Source organism: Molossus molossus, unplaced genomic scaffold (genome assembly GCF_014108415.1).
Source record: "Molossus molossus isolate mMolMol1 unplaced genomic scaffold, mMolMol1.p scaffold_m16_p_7, whole genome shotgun sequence".
In the NCBI taxonomy this organism is placed as follows: Eukaryota; Metazoa; Chordata; class Mammalia; order Chiroptera; family Molossidae; genus Molossus; species Molossus molossus.
In genome coordinates, this window is record NW_023425401.1 from 92,186,500 (window position 1) to 92,213,784 (window position 27,285).

Sequence of the window (27,285 nt, forward strand, 5' to 3'; positions counted from 1 at the left end):
TGACCGGGAATCAAACTGGCAACCTCTTAGTGCATGGGGTCCATGCTCAACCACTGAGCCACACTGGCTGGGCCATTTTACACTTTTAATTGATCCACTATGGTATAGGTCTAACCAATACAGATCAAATAAGAAGACAGATACCCCTAAGGAAATGAGGAAGCAATATGAGAAAATAATGCATTGCAAAATAGAAAAGATATAATGTTTATACTTACATCATTGGCTACTCCTGTATGGATGAGGTCTCGTAGGAACCGCATGACACTACAGTTGGCATCCCGGTGGTCCAGGGTAGTAGAGGCAATGGCCCACTGTAAGATAGGGATGACCACCTGACTCCTCAGCAACGTAACAGGGCTACGCTGAATAAACCTAGTATGGAAAGAAAGGCTAGGTGTGAATGACAGGAAAGGCTATAAAAGCAGCCAGGGTAAAAGGCAAAACTATGGAAAAAGTAAAAGATGAGCGGTTGCTAGGGTTTGGGGGAGGAAGGGATGAATAGGTGGAGCACAGGGGATTTAGGGTAATAAAACTATTCTGTACAATACTATAATGGTGGATACACGTCATTATACTTTTGTCCAAACTCACAGAAGGTACACCACCAAGAATAAAAGCTAATGTAAACTACATTATGTGTAAATGTAGGTTAATAATTCTAACAAACAAACCACTCTGGTGAAGAATGCTAACAGTGAAAGAGGTGGTGGGGGAAGCAGGAGGTATATGAGAACTCGATTACTTTCCACTCAATTTTCCACAAGGCTTCTCAGATCCTTTAATGTGCCCGGAGAATCTCCAAGAAAAACATACAATATTTTTCCAAGTTTTTTTTTTTTCACCCGGTAGTACAAAGAACATCTCTAGGGATTAGTTTTCAAGGAACACATACATATGTTCTAGGAAAACAGAGGTTGACAACCCACCTGTATCAACGGAAAAAATTTTTTTCTAACTTGTGCAAAAACTAACAAAAAGAAGCCCTGGCTGGTTTGGCTCAGTGGTTAGAGTGTCGGCTTGTAGACCAGAGAGTCCCGGGTTCAGTTCTCACTAAGGGCATGTACCTTGGTTGTGGTTTGTCCCCGGCCCTGGTTGGGGCAGTGTGGGTGGCAACCAGTCAATGTGTCTCTCTTACATTGATGTTTCTCTCTCTCTCTCTCTTCCCCCTTCTCTCCCTCCCGCTCTGTCTGAAGATAAATGCAAAAATGTCCTCCGGTGAGGATAAAAAAAGAAATAAACAACAAAAAATGTTCAATCCTGAGATGAAATAGTTAAGCCAATACTACTTCACATTTGTAAATGATAAAATATATATATTACATATATAATTACATACATTTAATAATGGTTCATTTTTTTTTCAAGTGCTTTTATGGTTACTAAACTGGTTTGATTAAAATTCCTTGGCTATCAACTAAGAAGGAACTCAAAGGTTTGGCAATAACCTCAGTGTTACTGGTAAAAAGAATTTAAGCATAGCACCAAATAACTTCTTTTTTAAAAATTTTTCTTTTTTTCTTCATCGATTTTAGAGAGAGGAAGGGAGAGGGAGAAAGAGATAGAAACATCGATGAGAGAGAACATCAACTGGCCGCCTCCTGCATGTCCCACACTGGGGATTTGGTCCACAACCTGGGCATGTGCCCTGACCGGGAATCAAACCAGTGACCTCTTGGTGCATGGGTTGACACTGCCACACCGGATGGGCAGCACCAAGTAACTTCTCAAGGATCTTAAAATCCTAAGAATTTTTTTCCCAAGACAATTCAAAGTTGAGGTGAAGTATCACATCATAGCAGCATACAAAGTTAAAACTACAGGGGATTTTAGAGATTATCTAGTCAAATGTTTTTACTCAGCTCAATTTTATTGTCTTGTGTGTGTGTTTCCTCCTTCGTAATAGAAACTCAGCTACTTTTCCATGCTCCCATTCAATTCCTCTTCCTCACGTATGGGGATATTCTGGCTCAAAATTTAACTTTGTGTTATGAATCATTAATCTACCTACTCAACTTACCTCATTTCACAGAGAAGGAAACAGTCAAGTGTTAGGTGATAAGACAAAGCAGTGATGGGGATGAATAATAAAAGAAATGGTTGCTTTTTGGAAGAACTGACCTGGTGGCTAGCCTGAACAGGTCATCCACTGTGTCAGGGTGATTCTGGAGCCCATTCTGCTGTTCTAGGAGCTGAAAGGTGGGGATGCATAGTGCCTAAAACAGAAGTGAGTTTTAAACAAATATTTGTATATAAATGCCACAGCATTCAGACTTGCAAAATATCACAACATATACAAAAGGAACAAAGAAGGATAGCACAGACAAGAAAAATTCTGTGACAAGAATGCAATCAAGCCCTGGCCGGTTTTGCTCAGTGGTTAGAGCGTCGGCCTGCGGTCCAGAGACCCGGGTTCAGTTCCCGCTCAGGGCACGTACCTCGGTTGCAGTTTGTCCCTGGCCCTGGTTGGGTCGTGCGGGTGGTAGCCACTCTATGTGTCCCTTTCACATAGATGTTTCTCTCTCTCCCTTTCTTCCTCTCTCTCCCTCCTGCTCTATCTGAACAAAAAGTGAAAAAATGTCCTTGGGTAAGGATAAAAAAAAAAAAAGAATGCAATCAAGAAAAGGAAGACAGAAATCTTTCTCAGTTGACATACACAGTTTTCACATATGAAATCCACATTTCAGAAATGGTTGATGGTATTGTTTTTAATTGATGAAGATGGATAGATGTCATTTCAAAGTTTTAAAAGTTCCTGAGAGTAAAGACTGTGCTTTTGTCCTAGACATGGTCAGTCTACAAAAGGAGTAAATGAAGTTTTAATTGGAAAGACATCTTAAGGTAAAGAAGCATCATAATTTAACTCCCAAAATAGTCCCATCCCCCACCCCATGACTAGGAGTGGGGAAAAGCAGTATATCAGGAACCCTTTTCAATTCCTGCTATTTACCCTAAAACCATCCCTGCTAATAAGTAAACTAGTTCACTGGCTATTCTAGGCAAGAATTTAAATCTATCTGCCCACTTCCCCACACCTTAAAAAAACCCTGTCTCTGGAGAGCATAAATTATGCAGTAATGATCGTTACATTTGTGTGGTCAATCTCTCCTCCCAAGCAAGCCTATCCAGAGAATGAGGAAGTTTCTACCTCCCTGTTATTAGGAAATCAACATTCCTGATGTGGAAACATAAAGAAGCAACAGAACTAAAGACACAGTAATGACACTAGGGCTTTAGACCATCCAAGACCAACACGTCTATTCTCCCCCAAGAAAACATACCTGGAGCATGTCTAGTAGTCCCTGCCGACAGCCCTCTTCCATGCCATACTCATCCACAAGGATACTGCCCAGGTACAGGAAACAGGAATGCTGATGTACATGGTACACATTCACCATCTGCCAAGGGAAAAACCAATTAATTCAACTCTTTACTCCTCAATAAGCAACTAAGAAAGTTGTCTGGAGGAAGAAATTCAGAGAGAGACTGGTTTCTTCTCTTTCAAACGCAGGAAGGCCTGTTGTCAACACTTTTTAAACAGAACTCAATTCCTCAACAATTTTCAAGTATTCTATTTAGACTTATTTCAAGCCTTTGACCTTTTATCTTCCCAAAACAATGCTGTAAGAGAGTTGTATAATACTTCAAGCTGGAAGTCATTAAAGAACGATTTTATCCAAGGCTTGTGTAAATATTTGTTAAACCATAGCATAGTATACTCAAATTTTCTAACACTAATGTTTGCTCTCTGTTATTTGCATTAAAAATCACTTTTATTTATTTATTTATAATCTTCACCCGAGGATACTTTTCTTTTTCATTTATCTTCAGATAAAGGGGGGGGGGGGAACACTGATGAGAGAGAGACACATTGACCGGTCGCTCCTGCATGACCCCAACCAGGGCCTGGGACCGAACCGAAACCAGGCACATGCCCTCAAGTGGAATTGAACCTGCGACTCTTTAGTCTGTGGGCTGACACTCTAACCACTGAACAAAACCAGCCAGGACAAAAATCACTTTAAAAATGATTTTTATTGATTTTATTTAAAAAAATTTGTTGTTAATCCTCATCCAAGGATATTTTTCCATTTATGTTTAGATAGAGTGGAAGGAAAGGAAGGAGACAGAGAGAGAGAGAAATATCAATGTGAGAGTGACACATTGATTGGTTACCTCCCATATGACCCAGACTGAGGACAAGATCGAACCTGCAACCCAGGTACATGCCCTTGACTGGGAATCAAACCCGAGACTCTCCACTCTGAGGGCCAACACTCTAACCGCTGAGCCCAACCAGCCAGAGCATATTTTTTGTTTTAATTTTTTTTTCATTGATTGATTTGAGAGAGAGAGGAAGGGAGAGGGAGAGAGAAACATCAATGAGAGAGAACATCAACTGGCCGCCTCCTGCATGCCCCCCACTGGGGATCAGACCCACAACCTGCGCATGCGCCCTGATTGGGAATCAAACTGGTGACCTCTTAGTGCATTAACCGACGCTCAACCACTGAGCCACACTGGCTGGGCCAGCCAGGGCATTTTTATTGATTTTAGAGAGAAAAGAAAGGAAAAGAATTGGTTAATTGATGTTTCTCCCACATGCACTCCGACCAGGTATCAAACCCACAACCTGTGTATGCGCCCTGACTGGAAATCAAACTGGTGACCTTCTGGTGCATGGGATGACATTCAACCAACTGAGCCACACTGGCCAGGGCTTCCTTTCTTTCTTTTAAAATTAGTATAGCTATAGCAGGGACAAATATACCAAATGTCCTCATCTTGGAGACTAAAAGCATTGTTTCAATTTTGAGTTGCTCCTAAACCCCATTATTTCATCTTCTAAGTAAAATCTGTTTCCAATCAAGGTATCAGTCTCAAAAGAATAAAAATTTAATGCACACATTTAAATTACATGATTTGTTTAGGATTTTTACCGTGTTATCCTCTAAATATTAAGAGACATTTATACATTCATCTATTTAAAATGCCATCACAACACACATGCATTGATCTTATATAAATTCAACTCTATGTACTTAGTGGGGGTTGAAAGATAAGAGTAACTGCTTCTTATCAGCATATACCATGGGAGGAGCATGAGATGAGAACTATGAATCTGTTCAATGTTGTATACTCAAAAAACACGTTCTATTTAATAAATAATGATTTAAGTCAGGGGCTGGCAAATTTTCTTCAAGGGCCACTAGTAACTATTTTAGGCTTTGCCAGCCATATAATCTTCTAACTACTCAACTTTGCCACTGTAGCAAAAAATGGCCAATAAATAATACTTTAATGGATAAACATGGCAATCACTCAGTAAAACTTTATTTATAAACTATAGGCTCACCGACTCTAGTTTGCTTAGCTCTTATTTATAGAACTTTTAAGAATAATTTTTAGCCCTGGCCGGTTTGACTCAGCAGTTAGAGCACTGGCCCCACAGACCACTGAGTCCCAGGTTCTATTCCGGTCAAGGGCACGTACCTCAGTTGCAGTTCATCCCCAGCCCTGGTCAGGGTCGTGCAGGAGGCACCCAGTTGATGTATCTCTCTCACATTGATGCCCCCCCCCCCCTTTCTTATCTGATGATAAATGGAAAAATATCCTCGAGTGAGGATTGAAAAAAAAAAAAAAGAACTTTCATTTTTGTCACGTGTACTCACTTTAGAATATACTTCCTATGTAAGGCTGCTCTGCTCTATTGGGTTGGTCACATACTCGTTAATTAGAAGGAATAAAAAAAAAAAACATAAAAGTCACGAGATATCTTCCAACAGCAAAGGGACATTAAATGAAGTTATATTGGACCTAGAATGTATTGCACTGAAGAAAACCCTTAATATATACTTTTGTATTCAGGGTACAGAAAATCACTAATAATTAAAATTCTGTTAAAATATATACCTGTACAAACTTCTACAATTTAAAAAGGCAAGATTATGTAAGTGTCAAATGACACTGCACTAGCATGACCCTGCCTGAGGGTGCTTCCCTAAGAGTGATGTACCAGGATGCAGAATTTAAGGTGGCACTCACTGTCAGGGTCAGCTTCTAAGAGAATGTGTCTCCTTAAAATCTGCATTGTGGGTACCCTGTCCAGGTGGAGGAGAGTCACTTCAGGTTGGGTGGGTGTGGTCTAGCAGTTTCCCTCACAACATGAATGCAAAATTTAAGAAGGCACTTGCTTAGAGTCCTGCAAATGCAGAATTGGCACTTGGCCTTGCCTCCCTCAATGCTATGTGCATGGTGCCTCACTTACTTCAATCTAGTTCTGGCCCTGCTATGAGGTTAATAACATCAACACAAATTACTTGGTGAACTAAGCCACTAGCCATAGGTGGTGCATATAGAGTAGTTCTAGGTATGATCTTAGAGAACTTTATACAGGAAGTCATCCCATCTTAATTACATATCAATCTTGGTGATTGAAAGAGTCAACTTTATATCTTGACAAATAAGAAATTTATGTGAATAACTAACTATGTTCAAGATAAAAAAAATCCCTTTGGGCCAAGAAATAGCAAAGTTGACTTACCACATTTAAAAAAAGAAAATTAATGTGAAAACACTTAGCACTGGTATAGAAGAGCTGAGCAGCAAAGCCATTCTTTTTTCCTAATTTCATACTGAAATGTATTGCTATTTAGATTATCACTATACATATTAGTTTACAGGCTGTTTCCCTTATAAGACAACATACCTACCACAGGCACTACTTACCTCTTTTTAATTATTTTTTCATTCATATTTAATTAATATAAAAGTGTTGTATCAGCAGAGTTTTTGTTCCAAAGGCTTCTATTTCAAATTCTGTACACTTTACATGTTCCCTCTCATGGAAGACTTACCTGTGTGACTAGTGGCTGCAGCAGGGCTGCAGACCCTTTGCCTACACAACGAACAGCGAAGCGGAGGCATCTGCAACAACGTTCTACAATCCGATTATCAGCCCGGTGCTTATTTAGAGTCTCAGATAAAACTGGCCATATCTGAGTTAAAAGTGAAAGAGCACAAAAAAGAACATAATGAATAAAGAGCTGGAAAAAAAAATGCTCCCAAGTTGGTAACATTTGACTTGGCTTTCAAATAATTTTAAAAAAGCTTTCTTGATAGAAACACACACGGCCTGATTCTGGCTGGTGGGTGTGCGTATATGTGTGGATCTTCAACACACTATCCATCACTAAAACATAACCACTTAAGAGAAGCCCCATGACTCTTTAGAACAGGAAAGGGAGCATGTCTAACTTTAGTAGAAGACAAAGATACCCATTTTCCTAAACTTTGAACTTCCTGATTTAGGATGGAAAGAATAGTATGAGTTATAGAGGAAGAAATGCTTAAAAGCAGTTCCAAGAAGTTGGAACACCTTGAACACAAGGACTAGAGTAAAGGAAATAGGATTATTTGTTACCATTGAACACTTAAGAATATTTGGTGTGCCCCTTGCCCTACAGTCTGAAAAGCACTTCTTCCATCTAGGCCTGACCCTGCTTAGCTTCCGAGATCAGATGAGACTTGGCGTGTTCAGGCTGGTAGGGCCACAGACTGCAAAGCACTTCTCAAACCATGCTTTTTGATCCTTACATTATCCTCCGTGAAAAAGCATAAGGAAAGCATGTTATCAATAGGAAAACTAAAACCATGAAGGTTAATTGGCTTTGTCAAAACATTTTTGCTAGTATTAATCAGGCTTCCTAGCAACTACAGGATTCACACAATCTCTCCTTACTTTTTTGGCCTTTCAATGAATCTCCCCACAGCCTGTTTTCTTAAAACACTTAAAATCAAAATTATTTGGATGGTCCCATTCATCTTAATTTACGTTTAAACCATATCAAATTAAATCTTTCTATGAACCTAGACGAAAGTACCTTCTCACTCTAGTTACCCACAGCATTGTAAGGAAAAAGGAAGAAAGTCTTGTACCACAGGCATCTGTTAACACTTACTTCCTGTATGACTTTTTGGCACGGATGAGTCTGTCCATTTTCCACAATGGGGTTGGTGTGTCTGTGGAAACACAACAGCCCAAATTAGTGAAAGAAGAGCAATTTTACCAAGTACCCAAAGCCCTGTCCCTGTTAGTTTATTTCGTGTCATATCACCAAATAAAAAAAATGAGACAGTAAAGTTATTTTTAAGAATCAACACCTTTTCCTCCTATTCTATTCAAACAGTTTTAAATCATCCTATTGCCACCTTTAAGCCACTTGCACTAGAACATGTAAATTCAATCTAACTCTGGGTATATTGGCTGTGGGTATGGGACACTATAATTATCCTTTTCATTTTTTCCCCTTTATAAACCTAAATATGTAATCTCTTCCAAATAAAAAATATATACAGGCTGTCTGAATCCACTAAGAGAAACCAAGTACTGCTCCTCAGCGTTAAGAGTCAAAAGCTTGCCTGGCTGATGTGGCTCAGTGGTTGAGTGTCGACCCATGCAACCAAGAGGTCGCCGGACCGATTCCCGGTCAGGGCACATGCCCATGTAGTGGACCCGATCCCCAGTTGGAGGGCATGATGGAGGCGACCAATCAATGTTCTCTCTCATCAATGTTTCTATCTCTCTCTCCCTCTCCCTCTAAAAATCAATAATGAAAAAAAAAAATACTTAAAAAAATGTCAAAAGCTTTAGGAACTCTAGTCTACCAAAGATGTTTCTCATGAGTCTAGTCTGAACCCAGTGATACACACAACACGCAGGCCCACCCACAATTATGTCAAATCCAGCTATCTGTCTAGTTTCTAGAATCCACTATTTTGAAGCAGAAAAGAAAAACTGTATGATTAACTACCAACCTCTTTAAAGGAAAAAAAATTCTTTAATTTTAAATGTTCAACAGTAAATTAATTAAAATATAATTTTCTTTAAATCCAAGCATTTCCATCTATTGCGAATTTTTTCTTATTTATTATAAATTAAGGGTCCGTTAATAGGCTCTCAGAATGGCATGTAACAGGATTCTCTCATTATACAAAGAAAACATTGCACCAACTCATAAAGATATCTGCAAAAACTAGTAAGCTAAAACAATGCCTATTTTAACTTATACCACATAGGGTTTTATGCAACTATTACTCTGATATTCCAGTTATATCTATGGGTCTCACAAATTATAAATTATGTAACTTAGTAAGGATCATTCTTTGAACATTGTCAGGCAAATGCATTTTTAATCATTAGGCTCCTCTTGACTTCAAAGAAGGATTAATTTCACCTGGTTACTGAAGAGACTTCATTATTGTTTTGTACCAATACACTACACAATGTGTCTGAAAGTGTGTGGTACTTAGAATAGCAAGCAGTATCAGCAGCATCACCTGGGAACTTATAAAAAATGTAAATTCTTGGGTCCTACCCAAGATCCAATCAATCAGACAATCTGAGGATGGAACCCAGCAATGTTTTGATAAGCCTTACAGGTGACTGATGCATGTCAAAGTTTGAGAATCACTGACCTAGAGACCTAGAAGAATTAATTATATATTTTTTGTTGTTAATCTTCACCCAAGGATATTTTTCCAACCCGTGACCCTTCGTGATCCTTTAGTATGAAGGGCAATGCTCTACCTCATTGAGCCAAACTGGCCAGGGCAAATTAATTACATTTTAAAGGGTCTTTTGACAGCCCTTCCCTCCCTGGGCCATGTCACATGACCCACAGGACCCCTCCGTGGGACAGCCAAAGACCCAGCGCAAGCAAACCAGAGAAGGTCTGGCGGGGGGTGTGGACTGTGAATCTCCCAGAGGCACATGTGGCCCTGCAGACAGAGGACACCAGGGATTCCTGAGCCCAGGAGCTGATGGTGGGTATGTCTTCCCCACCAAGGACTTGGAACCCTCTCCCACTGAGAAAATCCACAGCCTCCTAGTTTCTTCCAGGCCACTGCCCACGGTGGCCTTTTACAGTGGACTCAGTATGGGAACCTGCTGACCCTTGACACCCTTGACTTTAGCACTCCGTGTATCATGATGGGGTTTGCCATCACCCAAGGTCACTGTAAGGTGGAAGCCCCGGTCCCATTGCCCATGCTCTATGCGTGCTGACATCGTCAGTTTCTGGGTGCTAACCATTCAGTTTGGGAGTTTTGCTTCTAGTTGATTTGGGCACACTTATCTTAGTGTTTCAGAAGGAAATGAGGTTCGTTTTCTCCCCGGGGCCTTTGATTCCTTAGGGATAATGAAACCATAGCCGAGTGTTTCTACCTCACATCATATCTCTCTAATCTAAAATTATTCCTAACAGTATGGGTGGTAGTGCAGGATAGGTACAGTTCTATTGGGAGCACCTTGGAAAAATTCACCAAAATTATGAATGCAGATATCCTTTAACTGCATTTTTATGAATTTATTCTTCATAGATACTCTTGCATATGTACAATGATGTGTGTAAAGGTCATTTGTAGGTTAGATTGAAAACCACCTTACTGTCTATTAGTAAGAAACTGGTTCAATGAAGTACATCTATCCATCCAATAAAATAAATAAATAAAAGGTCTTTTGACAAAGGTCTATCAAGAACAAGTTCTCAGAATTTGCCTTTGCCTAAGACTTCAGGCAATGACCTTAATTAAGCCTCCTGACAGAGGAGATTATAGGAGATAGTTGGATAGTTGGGAATTTGAGGGGAAAAAACACTTGCTTACTTTAATACATAAGGGTCCCATTTGTGCTTTTAACCCAAGACAGGCATCTGGAGTCTTCCTTCTTACCTAAATATTACCGCAAGACGATCTAAGAACACAGTGGGATCTGAGGATATGCCATTGCTGGGCTCCTGAGACAACAGCTGAAGAGACGAACATTAACATTCAGTCATTAAACATACAAACCTACAGCAAACACTGCAACATACACCCTTACACATCAACCTCTGTCTCAATCTCTGTTTATTTCTTGAAAGTTACGCGAATGGTGCAAACTTTTAATTCACATTGTCAAATTACTTTCCTCCATCTCATGCATCCTGGCCAAGATTATATATTACTAACATTTTAACATATAATCATTGTGGAGTGGAAAATATCATTCATTTTTTCCATTTACTTTTATTTATGATTGAGACATTATGTAAGTCATATATAAAACACTATTATGTTACATAATCTATATTATATTCACATTCCACTTTAGCTTTATATATTTTCAGAGATAAGTTGCCCCTTATTCTTCTTTCCTAAAATTTCTTAGATATTTCCACCACAATATCATCAGAGATGAACTTTAGAATCCTTTTGTCATGTTCTCTTAAAAATCCTATTGGTATGTTCACTGTTACTGTACTAAAGATGTAATTCAATACGGACTGGCATCTTTACATATTCTTCAAGGAAACTTTGTAGGTTATGGTTTTGGTTGCTAACTTTAATGGTACTTTTCCAATTATATCTTCTAAATGGTATTACTGATATTATGAAAATCTATTGATTTTTAATTACTTATTGCATGTATGCAGTTATGTTAAATAGACATTAATTTTAATAACTTTTCAGTTCATTCTCTTGGCTTTTCTAGGTAGATAAAAGATCACATGTAAATAAATAATCTTGTCTTTTCCTTTCTAACACCTTAATTTATTTTACCACCTTCCTTGACCGAACTCACCTTTTTCAATGCCATAACCTGAACAGAACATAGCTCACTAAGACATTCAGTAATCTTATCCAATGGTAATCTGGCTAGAACAAGTGCTGTTCCTAAAGACAAAGAAAGATACAGGTGAAGGAAACAAAAATTTATTTGAGATTATTCATTGGTCTACATGATGTGGTTAATGGAAAAGGCTGACTGGTCCCATTCTTTCAAAAAGATCAGCACTGTTTTTAAAATTTCAGTATTTTGTTATTGATGGTTGGTTTTTCTTTATAGCAACCCATTGATTTAAAGATGTTTAAATATATCTCCCCTTCCAAGTCTTCAAAGACTTAAAATCTCCTCCACAAAGCCAACACCAAAGCTATTTTTTTCTTTATTTATTTTTAGAGAAAGAGGAAGGGAAAGGGAGAGAGAGATAGAAACATCGATGAGAGGGAACATCGATTGGCCGCCTCCTGCATGCCCCCCACTGGGAGTTTGGCCCACAACCTGGACATGTGCCATAACTGGGAATTGAACCGGCGACCTCTAGGTGCATGGGTCAATGCTCAACCACTGAGCCACACAGGCCGGGCCCAAAGCTATTTTTATATAACACAGTACAATAGTTCTCAAACTTGCCAGAGATTCTGATTTACTGGGTCAAGGAGAGCCATTATTTTTGATAAGTACCATAGGCAATTCTTATCATCAGAGAAATTGGAGAAATACAAACATAATTTTTTAAAAAGAATGAGCTGAAATTAAAGATTTAATTTTAGTTCTACTATAATAGAATCTATGAACTGGGTTAAAGCATTCTCTCTAGGCATCCATTTCTTTATAAAATGAGTGCTTTGAACAGAAAAGTAATAGTTCAGTTTGCCTTTTTTGTTGTTTTTAAACAGTTGCAAGTCTCCCTCCTTACTTCCCCACCCCCAAATAAAATCTTAACTTGGAACTCCAATATAGGTTAAAAAAAAAAAAAAGAGGTAGTTAGGTTAAAGTGAAGACTCAGCCTCCCTCTTTTCACAATCTCCATCAACTGCTGAAGCACCTCCCTCCAAACTCAAAGGATAATGTATTAGACTAGGTCCCTTCTAGGACCAAGACCTCGACTATCTCTCATCTCCTAAAATTTCATTCAACAAAACAGTAATCAATCCATAAATCTTCAAATGTGAATAAAAAACAACGATTTGCCCTGGTCGGTTTGGCTCCACGGTTAGAGTGTCGGCCTGTGGTCCAGAGAGACCCGGGTTTGGTTCCCGCTAAGGGCACGTACCTCAGTTGCAGTTTGTCCCGGGCCCTGGTTGGGTTGTGAGGGAGGCAGCCACTCGACGTGTCCCTTTCACGTCGATGTTTCTCTCTCTCTCTCTCCCTCCCACTCTATCTGAACAAAAAATGGAAAAATGTCCTCGAATGAGGATTAAAAAAAACCCTGAATGATTTTTCCTGACAGCCTATTAACCAGGGACGTACAAACTTTTGTTTAAAACTAGATTTTAAATTAAAACCTGACTTAAATATAATTACTTCTTTTAATTCATTCCTATAGAAAGACTGTAACTAAAAACAGTTTTCTATGTCTAGAAGATACCACTGAAAACTGGGATGCCACCTTCTATCATCACAGGTTAGACATCACTTCAGCCTCAAGGTTAAATTTCACTACAAAATGACAAGATGGCAGCAATAACCACGGTAGTAGTTACAAAGACTATCTGACTCTGTTTTAATGCCTTATTATTTATGCCTATAAAGGGAAACAACAAAATCTCATGCTACCAATAAAAAAATCTGTCTTGGAAAATACAGTTACACTGGCTGATGAGGAACCTGGTCATAGAAGTGAGAAAGTACAGCTAATTCACATATAAGGTCATCCAGACTTACCCAGACTAACTGTTTGTCACACAGGTTTAAAAGATGCTGCACAGGTCATATTACCCAGTGTTTTATTTCACAGACTCACATCCCCTTCTCAACTATCAGCTGTAAGGATTTTACTACCTCACAGGACACCTCAATCTGCTTTCAGAATGTTTAGTTAGAAAGCATTTTCTTTCTAAGAGCCAATAAATTGTCAACAGTTGATCACTCATGGACTAAATCTGTTCCCTCTTTTACAACATTATCTTCCAAATATTAAAAAATAGCCATCATGTTTAAAGTCTCTTCTAAGTCTTTTTTTCCCTCGTCATAATATCTCTAGTTCTATTACGTTAAGCTTCATCATCACTCTGGCTACTTGCCTCTCGATAGTCAATCACTTAGTGTAAACTGATCAGTATTGGTTAAAGAACACTAAGAGACCAGGACCCTTGGCTTCTACTTGTAAGACTGATGCAAGCATTCTACCTTTAAATTTCCACTCACCTTACCTCTTTGGTATGGCAATACTTATTTGGTCTCCCTTTTTATTCAATATTTATTTATCTCCCTTTGTCTCCACCCAAAATCTAGGTCTGTGCTATACATACTATAAGCAGTCTGAATTAGCTTTACAGGTTTACAATATTCTAAGAATGTATGTACACATAATCAACACCCTTCCCTCTGAATAGAAAAGATACCTTACCCATCACTAAGTAAATTGCTACTGAAAAACCAGGATATGACTATGTAAGATAACCCCCAGAAGTGGCTTAGAGGAGACTGTTCCTGGTTAATATCTTAAGTAAATACCTTTTAACAAGCCCACAGCAGCTTCTGGAGACAACATGAAGGAATCAAGGGAACGGGCAATCTCCAGGAGTCCATTAAAGTGCTGAGCCATGTGGTCTCGGCAGACAGAACAAATGTTATGAATGGCTTTGGCTGCAGCAGAAGCCAGGGGCTTTTCACACAGGCCTTTCATCAAATAGCCCAAAACAGGGTCTAAGGAAAAAAGCCATACAGTAGAGATTACATATTTGAAACACAAAGAAAGGGATGTTTACATTCCCTTTCTTTTTAAAGCAAAAGAACCATTTTGTTTCTATTTATTTATGTTTAGAAATATATTTATATTGATCTTTGAGAGCAAGAGGAAGGGAGAGATAGAAACATCTACCTCCTGCATGCCCCCTACTGGGGATGAGGCCAGCAGTCCGGGCATGTGTCCTGACAGAGAATCGAACCAGGACCTATCAGACCACGGATCGACGCTCAATCCACTGAGCCACACCAGCTGGGCAGCAAAAGAACCATTTACAAAAATGAAATGTGGTCCTGGCTGGTTTGGCTCAGCAGTCAGAGCATCTGCCCATGGACCAAAGAGTCTCAGGTTCAATTCCAGTCAAGGGCACGTGCCTCAGTTGTGGTTCGGTTCCTAGCCCTGGTTGGGTCATATGGAGGGGCAACCAATCGATGTGTCTCTCTCACATCAGTGTTTCTCTCTCCCCCCTTCTTTCCTCCTTCCCACTGTCTGAAAATAGACAGAAAAAATATCCTTGGGTGAGGATTAAAAAAATAAAAAACAAGAAAAGAAATGTGTTCAAATCCCAATATATAAACATAAAAATAGAGCCGATCTCATGGACATAGTGTGAGGAAGCCCTGAATTCACAGAGCACAGTTTGAAAACCACTGGAGGATATGGCCATCCAAGTATTAAGAATAGGGCATATAAGAAAGAATGTAAAGTTCAGAGAGCTACCATTATAGTCATAGATAATCACTTTGCAAAAACAGCCTACATTAATCAGAATGATGATAGTTATCTAAAGCTGACACTGTTATACTTTCTTCTTTATAGTTATAAAGGGTTTTAAAAACATGCAGATGGATCTTCACACTTCTAGAAGAATTATGTTTTATTTTTTACAAAATATAAGTATTCCAAAGTAACTGATTATAAAGGTGAATTTCTATAAAGCAAATCAACTAAGCAATAACTCATAAAATATTTACTTTCAGTGTCTAGAAACATCCTACCTAGCAATAAAAGAGAAAGCAGGAAAATGAGCAAAAGTAAGAGAAAGGAAGAAGAAAATCAGAAAAATCAAAAGCAGCAGCGGCTGAGGGGAGAGTTGACACACATACCAAGGAATTGAGGATTTCGATCAACCACTTCGCTCATCTCTCCAACCAACTCAATGCTGGTGTACCGCACAGCTGTATGTACAGTCTCTGGGAGACGAACAACTCCTTCTAGGACCTCCACAAGCGTTGGATTGTTCTCCCTGAGTATAGAAGGCAAACACTCAGAATTATTGATTTCAGAGATTAGGTTTTGACCAACAATAGGCCGCAATGACACAAATCATTGCTAAAGGGCTTCTTTCTAAACAAGTAACCATTTGGATAAAAGTACTTAACACTTGATATGAAAGTGTTTTAAATCCTAAAAATAAAGAGAAAAGAAAGAAATGGAAGGTTATCATTGTTTCAAGAGAAGCATGCTGCTTGCTCCTTAATCTTTTGGCATGCCAGTGAAGTGTCCAAAGATATAACCTGCTACCAAATTAGGCTCTTCAAATTGGAGAGGCAGGCATTTACTATGGATGTCTTCTTTAAAATGATCTGTTTTATAAAGCCCTGGCCAGTTTGACTCAGGAGTTAGAGCATCGGTCTGCAGACCAAAGAGTCGCAGGTTTGATTCCGGTCAAGGGCATGTACCTCGGTTGTGGTTCAATGCCTGGCTCTGGTTGGGGTCGTGCAGGAAGCAACCAACCGATATGTCTCTCTCACATTGATGTTTCTCTTTCTCTTTCTCCCTCCCTCCTTCCCTCCCTTCCACTGTGTCTGAAAATCAATGGAAAAATATCCTTGAGTGAGGATTAAAAAAATAATAACCTGTTTTATTTATTCCTATATCTGCAGCACCTAGAACAGTGCCTGGCACATAGTGGGCACTCAATAAATATTGCTGAATGGCTAAGCAAATGAATGAATATTTCTCATAGATGACTTTTTATTAGTTGTTATTCTCCAAAAGATTTCTTCTAGCTGGATACTAGAAACTTTAAGAACAGTTAAGCATGGGTGGGCCAGTTCACTAACTAAAGAAACAAGAACACAAGCCGCAGGTATAGGTAAAGGTACCCTGACTTGGAACATGAGGGAAAATTCAAGTTAACCAAATACTTTCCACAGCTCCGTGAATTCATTTTTCCCTTTTCCTTCTCCCTTTTTTTCATTCCCTAAGAATGCTGGCTAAAGTTATTTAAGCAGAGTGAGGATGCCCTCAAAGTGGTAGAACATAATCCAGAAATAAAAGATGTTTAAAATGTAAATTATATCATGAATTAGAGCAAGAGCACTCCCTACTGATAAACTAAGTCTACTGAGTCCCTTATATACACTAAAAAATTACACCCGTGCAGATGGCTTGAGAAGTGGATAAATAAAAAACAAAATAGAATCTTATCTCATTTACGCCTTATGCTTCCCAGGGACACTTAGCTTATTATTGATACTCTTTACCTATCTTTTGTTCACAGCAACACATATCAGTTAGAATATTAGTGATTTTAACAATCTTCAGGCTGTCAATGAAGGTTCCAAAGACAACAAAACAGGTTTAAGAGCAAATAGGATAGTATATTATTCAGGACCAGAACTTCTTAATAGAAAAAAAAACAAACCTACTCTGTGTCCTTGAATATTTACTGAATTAGAAACATTGTAAGATTTAGTTGACTAGGCCCTGTAAGGCAGATAAGAAAGAAGCACTGTACTTTTTTACAAATACACGCTCTAACCATCTCTCCAATCATGGCCCTGGATAGAGAACTCGACTGTAGGCATCTAATCTTAATACAAGAAAACCTGACAGATATTAGCACCAATTTACAAACTCACAGCATAAAGTAAACTCTGTTTTTAGGGATTCATGTTAAAAATATAAATAGAATTTCTATGCTAAGCAATTAGAAATCTAACTAATAATTAAAAATCTTCTAATGACAATAACAAAAATAATAATTGTACTTTAGATTTTGCTACTCTTGTAGGTAAAAGAGTGCCTATGCCTTGCCTCTCTGAAATTCACAAATGACTCTCTAATACACACAAAAAGGGAGAACAATTATTTCTGATTATACCAACTTTCACAAGGGATCCTTGGTTAGAAAAATAAATCAGCATTTCATTATCAAGAACAAGATAATTTTAACTCTAGGAAATGTGGTTAAACATGGATATCAGCAATGCATACTACTCTGGATGAGACACTAGAAGTCAGAAGACTAGACAACAATTATAGGACATTCTAAGAGAATACCACATGAGAAAAATGGTGTCATTTTCCTTCCTTTGATATTTAGAGTTCCCAGCAAAAGACTTATTAGACACTCACGGATCAACACTCTTTGCTATAGCAGCCATGATAAAGAGAACCGCTTCTGTCACCTCCCAGGGTGGGTTGCCTTCTTTCAGAGTAGAATATAACTAGAGAAGAAGAGGTGGATTATGGATCCATTAAAAGGAAAACAGAACAGAATTCCAAACAAACAAAACAAAAAATTCCTGTTAGCTAAAATAAATCTAGCCCCTTGTTTCTAAATCTAATTTATTGTCTTCTCCAAGCCAGGGGAGAATATTATTTTTATTTTTCTCATTGTCACTAATTATTAATAAAGAACTATTAATCTAATATTTGAAATAAACCCATTTAGATTTCCACAAGATTATTGTCTGCCCCACAAAATGAGTTTTATGGAAAAAAGAAAACATATTACACAAGTGTTTTTTCCTTGTCCTGATAACAACTAATACATAAACACACTTAAAATTGAGATACGATGTAAATTCTCTATATATGCATCGGCTTTATATTTCTATTGTCTGCATCAAACTATTAGTACAGATTAAATTCCTAAAAAGTAGCTGCCTAGCCTAGCCAGTGTGGCTTAGTGAATTGAGAGTCATCCCATGGACTGAGAGGTCCGGGTTTGATTCCTGGTCAGGGCACGTGCCCGGGTTGCGGGTTCAATCCCAAGTATGGGGTGTGCAGGAGGAAGCCAATTGATGTTTCTTTCTCTCTCTCTAAAAATAAATCAATAAAAACATATTTTAAAAAAAGTAACTGTCACCCTGGCTGGTTTGGCTCAGAGGTTAGAGCATCAGCCTGCGGATCAGTCCCAGCTTTGGTTCCCGCTAAGGGCACGTACCTCAGTTGCAATTTGTCCCGGGCCCCGGTTGGGGTCATGTGGGTGGCAGCCACTAGATGTGTCTCTCTCACATCGATGTTTCTCTCTCTTCCTCCCTCTCTCCTGCCGGCTCTATCTGAAGATGAAAATGCAAAAATGTCCTAGGGTGAGGGTTAAATAAAAAAGTAACTGTCTAAAAGCACCTATCACAATACCATGTCCAAACAAGGTAGGGCTGGGGAGACCAAGCAGAATACTGAGAGATGTCCAGAAATTTCCCAGGGTATATCCATCTGTGGAATGTGACTGTGTGTTAGACTAAGATTTCTGTAGCCAAATTAACAGACACTATTAGGTAAGACAAAATGAAATAATCCTGTTGTCATAGGACTTCACAAAGCCTTTAATATATTATTTAAATCCTTTCCCCATTGTAAATGATAGACCCTTTTCTGCCAAAGAATATCCCATGGGACTGATGTTCCACAGAACATATCTTGAACACTGATGATTTATGTAAATTTGTAAACTGAGACCTGGAAAAGAATAAATAACTTGGTGCCCTGGCCAGATGGCTCAGTTAGTTGGAGCATCAACCCATACCAAAAAAAAGTTATGGGTTCAATTCCTGCTCAGGGCATATACCTAGGTTTCAGGTTCAATCTGCAGTCGGGGCGCAGCAACCAATTAATGATCAATTTCTCTCTCTGTCTCAAATCAATGAACATGTCCTTGGCTAAGGATTAAAAAAAAGAAAGAAAGAATAAGTAAATTGCTTAAAGCCATGGAGCCAGTGAGAGAACTAAAATCTGAAAACAGGTCACCTGTTTATGATCTGAGGATCTCACTCTTATCTGAGAATCCCCAATCCTTGTAGTTAGGTCAATAAACACACTTTGTGCCCAGCCAGTGTGGATCCCTGGTTGAGGTTGACCCCATGCACCAAGAGGTCACCGGTTCGATTCCTGGTGAGGGCACATGCCTAAGTTGTGGGCCAAATACCCAGTGCAGGGCATGAAGGAGGTGGGCAGTCTATGTTCTCTCTCATAGATTTTTCTACCTCTCTCTCCCTCTCCCTTCCTCTCTCTAAAAAAAATCAATAAAGAAAAAATATTTAAAAAAATAAAATAGCCCTGGCCGGTTTGGCTCAGCGGTTAGAGCGTCGGCCTGCAGTCCAGAGAGACCCGGGTTCGGTTCCCGCTAAGGGCACATATCTAGGTTACAGTTTGTCCCTGGCCCTGGTTGGGTCGTGTGGGTGGCAACCACTCGATGTGTCCCTTTCACGTCGCTGTTTCTCTCTCTCTCTCTCCTTCCCACTCTATCTGAACAAAAAATGGAAAAATGTCCTCGGGTGAGGATTAAAAAAATAAAATAAAATAAATAAATAAAATAAACACACTTTGCTTAATATAAAGAAAAATAATTTATTAACACTTTCTAGATAATATTATGCCCCAAAATACACAAAATTAGATTAGTTCAGTATTGCTGACAAAACATCAAAACTAGTACTCAGAGCTTACAGCAAGATCGAGCAATATGAAAACCACCTGAAATTATGCTAATTGTTAAGTGATGTGGAATGGTGATGACTGCATCCTTAATGACATAAAGTGTTATTCACTGATTGTCAGGAAAACCACAGGACTATGATTCTTCTACTCTAGTATCACCTCTGGGATGAAACTGCACAGGAATCTAACCATAAGTGTGGATAAAGTCAATGCCAAATAACTAAAAAGAGTTGCCAGGAGTTGGTACATAATTATCAAAGCAGACAAACTAGCTACTTTTCCTGGCTAGATCCAAATTCCCTATAAATATCTTGGGGGCTTTAGGGTTTCTCTATGATCTTCCACTCCAGCTGGACAAGTAGAACAGCTCTCCTTAGCAAGCATCATAGAGCAAACTATAACTAAACCATTCACAGACTGCAATTGGCTTGTAAGACAGTAAATAAACATAGCTACTATATGCCAGGCAGTGTGTTAGGCACCTGCATATCTATTGTCCTATTTAGCCATTGAGATTGAAGAAAAAACTGGAACATTTATAGAAGACACCGAAGTGAAAACAATTAAAGTGATCATTAAAACTGGTAAGAATCTTCAAATAGGCTTACCTGAGCAAAACACTCCATAGACCCAATCAGAAAAATCAAGTCTTTCACCAGGTCTGATACTCTCATTCGAAACTCCCCAAAGTCATCCGTCTCCTCAGGAACCCCCTCCTGAAATAACAAATCAAATAACATGTCTTAAACTCACTATGGCTTTCACAGACCACTACAAAATCAAGAAAAAAGAAAAGGCCATTGAGTAGTCCATTCTCAATAGACAAAAGATAAACCACACAGATATTTTACTATAGAGCATCTCCCAAACTTTTAGGTATCTCAAGTAAATGAAACCTATACCACCCTTACTATGAGAAACTCTTCTACTACTTCATTTTTTTTTTTTTCATCTCCAAGTTACACCTTGCAAGATTAGTAGAAAATTTTGAAGTGGTGGTGGTCTGAAGTGACCTGGAAGAGGTGTTAATTTCCGAGTTTATAAGCTCATCTAGATAAGGTTTAGTTTTATAGCACTGAATAAGCCTCTGAAGCTTTGTGGTTCAAGATCTACTAAAATCAGACTTCCAGTCAAGATGGCAGTGTAGGTAAATATGGTCTCTCCTCCTTCCACAACCACATCAAAATCACAAATAAACTACAGAACAAATATCCTTCAGAACCGCCTGAAATCTAGCTGAATGGAAGTCCTACAACTATGAAATTAAAGCAGCAGCCACATCGAGACTGGTAGGAGGGGCGGAGGTGCAAACAGGCTGGTCCCACCCAAACGTGTGGTGGATAAAAATCAGGAGGACACCTCAGGAGTGAGGAGTCCCCATCCCACACCAGGCCCCAACTCAGGGTTCCAGTGCCAGGAAGAGAAGTCTCCATAACTTCTGGCTGTAAAAACCAGCAGGAAATGAGGGTGAGGGAGGCTGAGGCTGCTGAAGCCCCAGGCAGTTCCCCACACATGGCGCATGGACTTACTAGGACTTGCACCTTCCAGGCTCCAGAGTGGGGGAGGCAGTTTTACAGGCACCAGAGACACACAGTGAAGAGATAGAAGGGCAGCTTTCTTCCAGAAGACTTGCTGGCAGAGGCCACTGTTCCTCTGGTGAGCCCTTCCCTGGGGCGGCAGAAGGCCACCATATCTGGGCCTCCAGCAACCCAGCTCCCACTGTTTGCCCTGCCCTGGTAATTTCCTGTGGCCCTGCCCCACCCAATTTTCAGGCCCACCCAAGCTGTTTCCAATGGCATTACCATAGGATTGGCCTGTCTTGGATCCTGCTTCAGATTTTCCTAAAATCTCTCAAACAAGAAGCATCTGGTCTCAGTGAGCCTCACACCTCTCATTAAGTGGCCACAGGCCTGGTACTAGCAATAGCCAGCCTTGGTTCACAATTTGGCTTTTCCTAGGCACCTCCAAACCCAGCAAAAGCAGCAGCCATCGGCAGATCACTTTGTAGCTTATACCTGGTGGCCCTGGGTAGAACACAGGTAGTGGCTGACCTTGCCCCAAAGCCAGCACACCCAATGGATAGCTTCAGACCACATTGAAGCATCACCACCCAACCACCTCCACAAGTGACACACTCAATGAGTGGACTCAGTGGGTATCAGAACTCTGCTGAAGTAAGTCTTGCTCTGTGTGGTGGGCCTCTGCACAGCTGATCCTCCAAGGTAGTCAGAGGTCAACAGTGGGCACAGTCAGTCCTCGAAGCTGAGAAGCTTGAGTAAATCCCTCCCATTGACGTGCTAACAGCAATCAAGACTCAATCACAACAGAAGGGTAAAAAGTCCACATTAGGGGTACACCACGAGGGTCCAGCCGGGGTGATCAGGAAGGCTGTGCCACTGGATCCTACAGAACATCTACTACAATAAGCCACCACAGGAAGCCTAGGAGACATAGCAACTCTATCTAATACATAGAAACAAACACAGGAAAGCAGTCAAAATAAGAAGACAAAGAAACATGTCTCAAAAGAAAGAAAAGAACAAAACTGCAGGAAAAGAACTAAACAAAATGGAGATAAGCAATCAATCAGATGCAGAGTTCGAAACACTGGTTATAAGTAACTTAAGGAGAACTTCAAGGAACTTAAGGAGAACTCTAAGGAACTTAATGAGAACATCAACAACATAAAAAACGCCAATCAGAAATGAAGGATGCACTAACTAAAAAAAAATAATAATAATGTATATGAAATCAATAGTAGAGTAGGTAAAGCAAGAAGCAAACCATCAATTTAGAATATAAGGAAGCAAAAAACACTAAATCAAAACAGCAAAAAAAAAAAAAAAAAATTATAGTGTAAGGAGCCTCTGGGACAACTTCAAGCGTGCCAACATTTGCATCATGGAAGTGCCAGAAGGAGAAGAAAGAGAACAAGAAATCGAAAACCTATCTGAAGAAATAATGATAGAAAACTTCCCCAATTTGGTAAAGGAATACCAGTCAAGGAAAAATGAAGAGTCCCAAACAAGATGAACCCAAAGAGGTCCACACCAAGACATATCATCATCCAAATGCCAAAGGTTAAAAACAGAGAGAAAATCTTAAAAGGAGGAAGAGAAAAGCAGTTCATTAGCTACAAAGGAGCTCCCATAAGACTGTCAGCTGATTTCTCAAAAGAAACTTTGCAGGCCAGAAAGGAGTGGCAAAAGATATTCAAGGTAATGAAAAGCAACGACCTACAACCAAGATTACTCTATCCTGCAAAGCTATCATTTAGAATTGATGGCCATATAAAGAGTTTCCCAGAAAAGAAAAAGCTAAAGGAGTTCACCACCACCAAACCAGTATTATATGAAATGTTGAAGGGTCTTCTTGAAGGAGAAGAAAAACAAAAATATGAACAATAAAATGGCAATAAATACATGTCTATCAACAAGTGAATCTACAAACAAAATGAGCAAGCAGAATAGAAAGAGACTCATAGATACAGAGAACTTTTTGTTGTGTGCCAAATGAGAGGGGGCTGGGAGGATGGGTGGAAAAGATGAAGGAATTAAGTACAAATTGGTTGTTAGACTGATGAACCTCAAAGGGAAGGGGGGAGGGAGGGCGGGATTAGATAAACCAATGGACACAGACAATAGTGTGGGGAAGCCACGAGGGGGTGGGACTGGAGAGGAGGGGGTTAATGGGTGAAAAAAAGGGAAGACATTTGTAATACATTAAACAATAAAGATCAGTTTAAAAAAATCTACTGCCCTGGCTCAGCGGTTAGAGTGTCGGCCTGCGGTCCAGAGAGACCCGGATTCCATTTCTGCTAAGGGTGGGCACCCCAGTTGCAGTTTGTCCCTGACTCTGGTTGGTTGTGCAGGTGGCAGCCACTCAGCCACTCAATGTGTCCCTTTCACATCGATGTTTCTCTCTCTCTCTCTTCCTCTCTCTCCCTCCCACCCTATCTGAACCAAAAAATGGAAAAATGTCCTTGGGTGAAAAAAAAAAAAAATCTACCAAAATCAACCATTACCACAATAACTAGACACAGAATAAAATTATTTAAGAAGAATTTTATATAGGTGAACAGACATAATAAAACAAATATAGTAAAATATTAACGGTAGAATTTAGGTAGTAGGCCTACAGATATTCACCAATAAAATCATTTCACCTTTGCTGCATATTTGAAATTTTTCATTAAAAAACAGAGATCATTTACATTTCAATATTTCTTAAGTATTTCTTATTTCAATACACTGCTATGAGTAAACAAAAGCTTACCAATTGTGAGATGATTAAGGGCACGTATAAAAACCTTGGACCGTGAAATCTGAAAAAAAAGTCCTTAGTACCACTGAGAATTACTGATCTAGTTCAACCTCCTTACTTTAAGATGAAGACATTAAAGTGAAGGAGTAAAGAGGAAAGGAAATAATGGCTGTCTTAGATGAGATAAGGAATTAAAAAAGCACTATACACCTACAGGCACAGGGAATTACCCACAAGGGAAATGATAATGCCACGGAACTAGCAAAGGGAAGAAAAAAATCCAGCAAGTAGAACCATTTAAACCAGAGTGGCCTGCTTTTATTTACATTATCAGGTTTCTAAGTAAGATGTAATTAAATATAGGATTCATCAGTTTAAAAAAAGTATTGAAAGCCACTAGATCACTAAGGTTCTGCAGAGACACAAAATATTTTATACTATTTCTAGTATATTTTCTTCTAAGCAATTAAATTATTTCTAAATTGTCTTTTAAAATCAGTAAAATAGCCCTGGCCGGTTTGGCTCAGCGGTTAGATTGTCGGCCTACAGACCAAGGGGTCTCAGGTTCAATTCATGGTCAGAGGCACGTGCCTGGATTGCAGGTCTGATCCCCTGCCCAGGTCAGGGGTAATGGGGTCCTTTCTCACATCAATGTTTCTCTCTACCTCCCTCCTTCCCTTCCATTCTGTCTAAAAGTCAATGGAAAAATATCCTTGGGTGAGGAGTAACAAAAAAAAAAGTTAAAAAAAAAAAAAAAGGCAGTATAATTAATATAAAGAAAAACATGTATGTATGTGGGAGGAAAATGTTATTCTCCACATGCTCACACAAATATTTCACTTTTGTGTTAATTTTAATCCAACTACACATTTTGTTTTCATTTACCATACCAAATATCAATTTCAATAGTCATTATTGAAACTGACTCAATAGTCATTATTGAGTCATATCAAGGTGTTACATCATAATTGATATGACTTTTTTTAATTGATTTTTTTAGCGAGGAAGGGAGAAAGAGAAACATCACTGTGAGAAATACATTGGTCAGCTGCCTCCTGCATGCCCCCTAGTGGGGACTGAGCCTGAAACCCGGGCATGTGCCCTGACCGGAAATCGAACCCAGACCTCTCAAGTCCATGGGATGATGCTCAATCCACTTAGCAACACAACCCGGGCTTATGTAACTCTTCTCATACTGCTATACGTGGGTTTACCATTTTTTAAACTTTTATAGATATGCTTTCTATATAAAGTAGCTATTTTTTTCTTCTGCAAAATTATTTAAGGAAAAGTCCCAGAATTACTGGCTCAGCAGATTTAATTCCTTTGTACACAGACCTAACATTCTTTATTATACCAGTACGGACTTTTTCAGTTTAAGCTATAGTGACAAAAATCCTACAGATTCCATTAGCTTTATTCTCAAAAGCTTCTCTTCAAAATAGGGCTGAAAATAGGAGGAAATCAAGATGTAAAGCAGTGAAGAGAACTTACATGATCTGGTTCCAACTGGCAGTGACGAGCCAAGGCATGAAGCAGCCTCTGAATGTAAGCTTTGAAGATGCCATGAATAACTTCATCATTAGTTTTGTACAAATGCTCCCCTAGTCGGTACCAAAAGTTAAAGGAAATTTCTACTACCTGTTAAATTAGAGAGAAAAGGAAAATGGAATGGAATAAATTTTATTATTATTAGGGCGATGTAGAAAACATAATATACTTTTTTTTTTTTTAATCCTCACCCGAGGACATTTTCCCATTTTTTTGTTCAGGTAGAGTGGGAGGGAGAGAGAGGAACAGAGAGAGAGAGAGAGAGAAACATCGATGTAAAAGGAACACATCGAGTGGCTGCCACCCGCACGACCGACCAGGGCCGGGGACAAACTGCAACCGAGGTACATGCCCTTAGCGGGAACCGAACCCGGGTCTCTCCGGACCGCAGGCCGACGCTCTAACCGCTGAGCCAAACCAGCTAGGGCGAAAACATAATATACTTTTAAGTAATATAAGTGGAACCAATTAAGAAGCCATATTTTTCTCTAATAGATTTATTATCCTCCTACCAAATTATTTTCCCATGTTAGGTCCAAAACTCTATTTAGGATGACTGGTTTTACATTCTGTTTAACCTGGGATAACTTCTCTAATAGTATACTAGATTCTGAATTTAGAGAAACAGACAGAAAAATGGAAGTCTCTTCAAGCACTTTTTCCCAAATTCTGAAATCATTACATTTTATGTTTGAGATGAGAGCACCTCCAACCAGACAAACCATCTGCAAATCCCTGAACATATCAACCTTATGTCACTTTTATTCACTTGATTTCTTGAATGGGAGAGAAAGGGAAAACAGACTTTATCCCAGCTTATTTACTGATAGCACCGTTTAAAGGAGTAATAATTATTATGTAGTGCTATAACTCCTTCCAAAAATGTTTTGAGTATTTTAAATTGATTTTTAAAGACAGAGAAGGAGGGAGGGAGCAACATCGACTTATGGTTCCACTCATATATGCATTCATTGGTTTTTTCTTGTAATGTGCCTTGACTGGGGATTGAACCAACAACCTTGGTGTAGCAGGATGATGCTGCAACCAACTGAACTACCTGACCAGGGCAAAATGTTTTGAATTTCATCCTTATCTAGATATACTCATGATATTATATCAAACAAATATCTTTTATATGGTAATAAAAAAAAAGGGATGAGAATCACAGCTATTGCGCCCTCCCTAGGAGGATAACTTTTCCCATCAAAGATCCAAACCCAACTTGGGAGTTCTTTGTCACTTCTTATACTATAAAGAGAAGATAAAACTACTTGAATAAATGAAGAGA

The 27,285-nt window shown here is 39.1% G+C and overlaps 1 protein-coding gene across 14 annotated transcripts in view; it reads right to left on the reverse strand.

Annotated features, from left to right (window-relative positions):
• TNPO3 (transportin 3) overlaps positions 1-27,285 on the reverse strand; it is a 106,662-nt gene that overhangs the window by 15,270 nt on the left and 64,107 nt on the right. For all 14 annotated transcript variants that reach the window (XR_004957408.1, XM_036247582.1, XM_036247588.1 and 11 more), the window contains 12 exons: positions 25,941-26,087; positions 20,792-20,899; positions 17,877-17,968; positions 15,620-15,759; positions 14,282-14,473; positions 11,624-11,715; positions 10,732-10,808; positions 7,962-8,022; positions 6,858-6,998; positions 3,282-3,398; positions 2,122-2,216; positions 219-375 (listed from right to left, as the gene is read on the reverse strand). Coding sequence is in view for 13 of the 14 variants with exons in the window: in XM_036247582.1 (XP_036103475.1) it covers positions 219-375; positions 2,122-2,216; positions 3,282-3,398; positions 6,858-6,998; positions 7,962-8,022; positions 10,732-10,808; positions 11,624-11,715; positions 14,282-14,473; positions 15,620-15,759; positions 17,877-17,968; positions 20,792-20,899; positions 25,941-26,087 (1,419 nt within the window). In the remaining variant the exon portion in view is untranslated. The remainder of the gene's footprint in view (positions 1-218; positions 376-2,121; positions 2,217-3,281; positions 3,399-6,857; positions 6,999-7,961; positions 8,023-10,731; positions 10,809-11,623; positions 11,716-14,281; positions 14,474-15,619; positions 15,760-17,876; positions 17,969-20,791; positions 20,900-25,940; positions 26,088-27,285) is intronic.